Genomic DNA, 5,497 nt, shown 5'->3' with positions numbered 1-5,497 from the left:
GGAAGTGATGCACTAGCGAGGCATTGATCTGATGCGATGAGTCAGGACAAGTGGGCTGAAGGAGGACAGTTTGTTTAGTAAATAAACCTGTCACCATTCCTTTGGATGCCTCACTTCCCACTTGGGAAAACGAGAAACAGTATAAAAGCTGCGGGATCTCACAGTGCTTCATTCGCTCAGCTTTGCTCTGTGGTACGCGTTGTTGGAGCCGAGAAGGGTAAGTCTATTTCTGCCAAAGGGAGCGAGTCTTCTCTTACTTTCATGCTTGCAAAACATAAATGCATTGGTAAAGTACGCCTGATGGGTGGTGGCTTGAAGGGCAGGAAAGTTGTTTTGAAGAATTTAAATCTCCTGTGGATGTTAGCAGAAGCGGGATCCTCCCGTGCTACTGAAAGTCATGTGTTTCATCAGTATAGAGAGCGACATGGAACAGCTATGGGATAAAAGACTTTAAATGATGGGTTGATTAACTTTAGCAATCCGGTAATCTCCTGTTAGCAAAGGCTCTATGTGTGACTGGGATCCACGAAGCAAAACGTGCTTAGAAAAAAGGAAGTTCATTGGTTCCGGAGGATGTCTGCCAATGTCGTTGGGATGTACACAGGTCCTTCAGGCTGGGGGAAATTCTCGTGCTGACAGTGCCTGCTCTTGAGTAAAAAGCATGTTGTTACTTGCAGGGTCACCACTCAAAGATGTGCTCCAGACAGACCTCCGGAGGCTGCCATGAAACGTCCTCCCAGTCCAGCGGGTGCCACAGCGGGGGCTCCTGCTGCCACGGCGGCAGCTCCTCCAGCTACCAAGCGCAGGGCTCCTCCTGCTGCGGGGACTCTGGCTCGGGCAGCTGCGGCGGGGGCAGCGGGGGCTCTGGCAAGATCATTGTCAGCTCTGGCGGTGGAGGAAGTGGATGCTGCTGCAGTGGGGGCTCCTCAGGCTACAGCATGGGAGGAGGATACAGCGGTGGCAGTGGGGGATCAGGCCAGAAGATCGTTGTCACCTCAGGCGGTGGAGGAGGAGGCTCATCAGGCTGCTGCAGTGGGGGATCCAGTGGTGGGTCTTCAGGATCAAAGAGCATAATTGGAGGTGGAGGTAGTGGAGGATCATCTGGATGCTGCGGTGGGGGATCCAGTGGTGGGTCTTCAGGAGGCAAGATCATCATTGTAGGTGGAGGGAGTGGAGGTTCCTCTGGATGCTGCAGTGGAGGGTCCAGTGGTGGCATGGGAGGAGGATCCAGTGGTGGGTCTTCAGGATCAAAGAGCATAATTGGAGGTGGAGGTAGTGGAGGATCATCTGGATGCTGCGGTGGGGGATCCAGTGGTGGGTCTTCAGGAGGCAAGATCGTCATTGTAGGTGGAGGGAGTGGAGGTTCCTCTGGATGCTGCAGTGGTGGGTCCAGTGGTGGGTCTTCAGGATCAAAGAGCATAATTGGAGGTGGAAGTAGTGGAGGCTCATCAGGCTGCTGCAGTGGGGGATCCAGTGGTGGGTCTTCAGGAGGCAAGATCATCATTGTAGGTGGGGGGAGTGGGGGATCCTCTGGATGCTGCAGTGGAGGATCCAGTGGTGGCATGGGAGGAGGGTCCAGTGGTGGGTCTTCAGGATCAAAGAGCATAATTGGAGGTGGAGGTAGTGGAGGATCATCTGGATGCTGCGGTGGGGGATCCAGTGGTGGGTCTTCAGGAGGCAAGATCATCATTGTAGGTGGAGGGAGTGGAGGTTCCTCTGGATGCTGCAGTGGAGGATCCAGTGGTGGGTCTTCAGGATCAAAGAGCATAATTGGAGGTGGAGGTAGTGGAGGCTCATCAGGCTGCTGCAGTGGAGGATCCAGTGGTGGGTCTTCAGGAGGCAAGACCATCATTGGAGGTGGAGGCAGTGGGGGATCCTCTGGATGCTGCAGTGGAGGATCCAGTGGTGGCAGTGGCGGTTCCTCAGGCCACACAATCATCATCAGCTCCGGAGGGGGCAGCGGAGGGTCCAGCCAGTCCATGCAGCAGAAATGCCCCATTGTCATTCCCCACATTGAATCCCATCAGACCAAGCAGGCCTGCCACTGGCCCCCCAGCCACCAGAAGTAACCAGTGACCGGCAGCCCTGGCACTCAGCAAGAGCAGCCCTGCCTCTCTCTTCCGATTTTTCCTGTTTCTTCCCAGCATGTCCTCTTCCCTTCTCCTCTTGGTGCTGCATCCCTGTGCTGTGAACTCCCAGGTGGCTCTTCTCACCTATCTATGTGAAGGGAAATAAAAAATTACTGTGTACAGAAAGAACTGGTTTTGCAAGGTGCTTTTATCCTTTGTCAGTCCCCTGTTTGCTTTTGAAAAATGAAGAATCCATCAAATACATTCAGCTGTGAAATCTTCAGCCCGCAGTGCTGGAGCAGACGGTTATTAAGAGATCTTGCTTGAGAGAAACCTTATTAAGCAGATGACCATTGTCCCTCTTGCAAATAACATCCACCAAAGTTGCAACTTTAACCTGGGAATAGCTGCACCTCGGTTTCCCCTTCCCAGAGAAGGAAGCAGACCACAAGCTCTGGGTTTCACTGCAGGGATTTCCAGTGCAGACAGCAGCATCCTTTGGAAATCCAGTTAGGATTTTATGTACTCCATTTCTGTAGATTTATCACCAAAAAAAACATTAATTGTGGTAGGAAACATTCAGTAGCATTTGTGCTGAAGTCAGCAGCAAGTCGTCTTCATGACAGATGTGATTACAGTCTTGCGTTCAGTAAATTTTAAGCTAAGAGGTTTTTTTGTCCATCTCGCACACACAACTGGTAGGCAGGAAACAAAATTAGGAATAAAAGGGATCATCAGCCATGCAAATGCTTGAGGGATCATGACTGACCAGCTTCTGCCTTTTGCAGAAAAATTGGAGAGTTCTTACACCAGCAGCATCTTCATCATGTCCCATGCTATCAATGTTAGCAGCGCTGTGCATGAAGGAACCTGATGGGAAAAAGGATTGTAGGATCTGGCCAAGGTTATTCCCTCTCTCGTAACAATGCACACCAAGGCACCATGCATTGAGGTGTCTGCAGTGATGAGACTGAAAGATAACGTGACCTGCCAGCCCATCCTGAGGGTGACTGGACTGCAGGGCAGAAAAGGGTCCAGACAAAGCATCAGAAAACAGGCAGCGTGGCCCAAACTCAGGGCAGCCTCCACAGTGAAGTCTTTTGCATCCACCCTTGCCTTTACCCAACACAGGTATTAAAGCTGCCTTTTAACCTGGAGGGGCTTGTGGCAATGCCGACCCCTCCAGCAGCTGTGGTTCCAGCCACGCTCTTCCTCCACCTGTGGCAAGTACCACACATGTGCGTGTGCTACAGGTTCAGTGCTTCCAGTCCCTGCGGGCTCCAGCCTTTGGCTCTCTGCACACCAACACTTGCAGGAGGACCTCTCACCACCCCTGCCGAAAGCCTCCACAGCCTTCCCTTACACCCTGGGTCCTGATGAGCTGCAAATCCTAAGCACCCCTTTGTGCAAGTCCCTACAGGTTAAATGCATGGAAGGGATCAAGGCGTTGCGATGCTCAGTAGCACAACACCCACACTTCACGGGTGAGAGCCAGAACTGCAGTGAGACCTTAGATTTCCCTTTGGTGAGGAGAGTGGAGCTTAGGCCGCTGGAGGGAGTCCAAAGGAAAATGAAGGAAGCCCCCTGCACCCCTGTTCCTGGTGCTGATGGTCCTGTCCCCATACCAATTGACTTGCGTGCATCCTCAAAACTATGTTCATCGTGACAGGGCTGGGCAGCCTGCTGCTGCTGTCATGCATCCTCTCAGCTAAAACCCCCCAATTATTCCTTCCTCTACTCAATCTCCCATGAGGGTGGATGCTGTTGTCAACCTCCAAGCATGCATGACGCAGTGACAGGATGAAGCTGCTGCAAAACACAGCAGCCAGCGCTACGATAACTGTGCTGACAAACTGTCATTCTCCAGCAAGCAAAATACCGAGATACCTCCCCAGCCTCAGGGGTGTGTGGGCTGGCCAGCGAAGCAGGACCCTCAGAAGATAGGTCCTGCTGAGACAGATGAAATGTTTAACGCCCTAGAGTTCAAGGGCAGGGTCTTGGTGGCCTTCAAATGCACCTTAGCAAATAGAAAGATTTCAAGACTTTCCCCACCGCAGCCTGGTGATCGGGACCCCCTGGGAAGCTGGAGCTGAGCACAGACCTCTCTGGTCAGTCCAACAGCAGCGTCCACCTTGGGCTCCCAAAAGGGTGAGGGGAAATGGCCCCCATGTCTCTGCCATCTTCACAGGGCCCTCTGAAATGGATCTGGGCAGAGGTGCTCTGAAGTGGTGCACTGCCCCATCAGAGGTGGTACCTTTGGCCTGTTGAGCACATGGTTGCCTTTCCCAGTGGGCTGGACGTACTCCTGCTCCCCATCCAGCTCCCATCTTGCCAGTCCTTGAGGAAACTCTCTTTCCCCAAATTTCCCTGGGAGTCTGCTCCAGCACATCCTTTACCCTTCTTCTTCCATCATGCTCTAGCCCTAACTCTCTCCAGCCTCCATCCCTTAGCATCTGCTGTGTCTCCACTCTCTGCTGAGTACCCAAGAAGATGCAGCCTAGCAGAAATGCATGGGGGACCCCCCAAGGTAGACCGCCAGAAGCTGTTTGCCCCCAACATTTCAGAGCAAGACTCCTGGAAATGAATCATTAAGTAGAATTAGCAACTGCGATGAAGAACGTAATTGATACATCTCCTTCGTATCACCTATCTGCTGCAAGTGAGTCAAAGAAGGAGGTAGCTAAAGCCAGGCTCAGTAAATAAATCTATCAGCATTCCTTAGGGTGTCTCACTTCCCTTAAGAGCGCAATGCATACAATATAAAAGCTCACCTATCCCAAGGCTCCTCATTCACCTGCTCCGAGCCTTGCACGCATCTCCAGTTGCACGGAAGGTAAGCCCGTTGATACGGAAACTTTTTGAAACCCTATGCAGAGAGGTCGTTCCACTAGTTGGTCTTTGAGCATGCTTTGAATGAGGGAAACATGCCGGCTTGACGTCAGATGGGGTTGCCCAAAAACCAGTTTGGTGTGCCAACAGGACTGCTTTCCTTAGGGAAGGGAGCTGTAGCTAATATTCTAAGAGCACGCAAATATGTCTGAATTTTCAGCTGCTGTGAGTTTCAGCAGTCTATAAATCCAGAAGGATCTACAGTGGGACTAAAGTTTTTTAGACTGCTGGTTCTGAGCGTGTCAGAGCATGTGTGCAAATCTCTGGAATTATTCTCAATGTTCCTACATGCAGAGTTTTTCTGTGACTGTTATGATCTGCAGACCAGTCCCTCAGAGCTTTACATTACAGGTCTTTCCTGCTGTCTAACAAGGGTGAGGGAAATTATGAAGCTTCTATTCTTGTAGGACTGCAGAAGATGATGCAGATGGGGTGTTTCCCGGGTACTGCTCCGTTTTGTGTTTGCTGTGAAGGTTTAGCAGCATCTCCAAGGGGCTCCTCTCTGACAGCACTGTTTCTTGCAGGGTCACCACTCAAAG

General features: G+C 51.7%; 1 protein-coding gene across 1 annotated transcript; it reads left to right on the top strand.

The window, feature by feature from the left end:
- The first annotated feature begins 692 nt into the window (after positions 1-692).
- LOC132320166 (uncharacterized) lies at positions 693-2,069 on the top strand. The gene has a single exon (XM_059832426.1). The coding sequence runs from the start codon at positions 693-695 to the stop codon at positions 2,067-2,069; it is 1,377 nt and encodes a 458-aa protein (XP_059688409.1).
- The last annotated feature ends 3,428 nt before the right edge of the window (positions 2,070-5,497 follow it).

Source organism: Gavia stellata, chromosome 33 (assembly GCF_030936135.1).
Source record: "Gavia stellata isolate bGavSte3 chromosome 33, bGavSte3.hap2, whole genome shotgun sequence".
NCBI lineage: Eukaryota > Metazoa > Chordata > Aves > Gaviiformes > Gaviidae > Gavia > Gavia stellata.
Note: the sequence above shows the minus strand (reverse complement) of the source record. Positions and strands in the feature narration are given on the sequence as shown.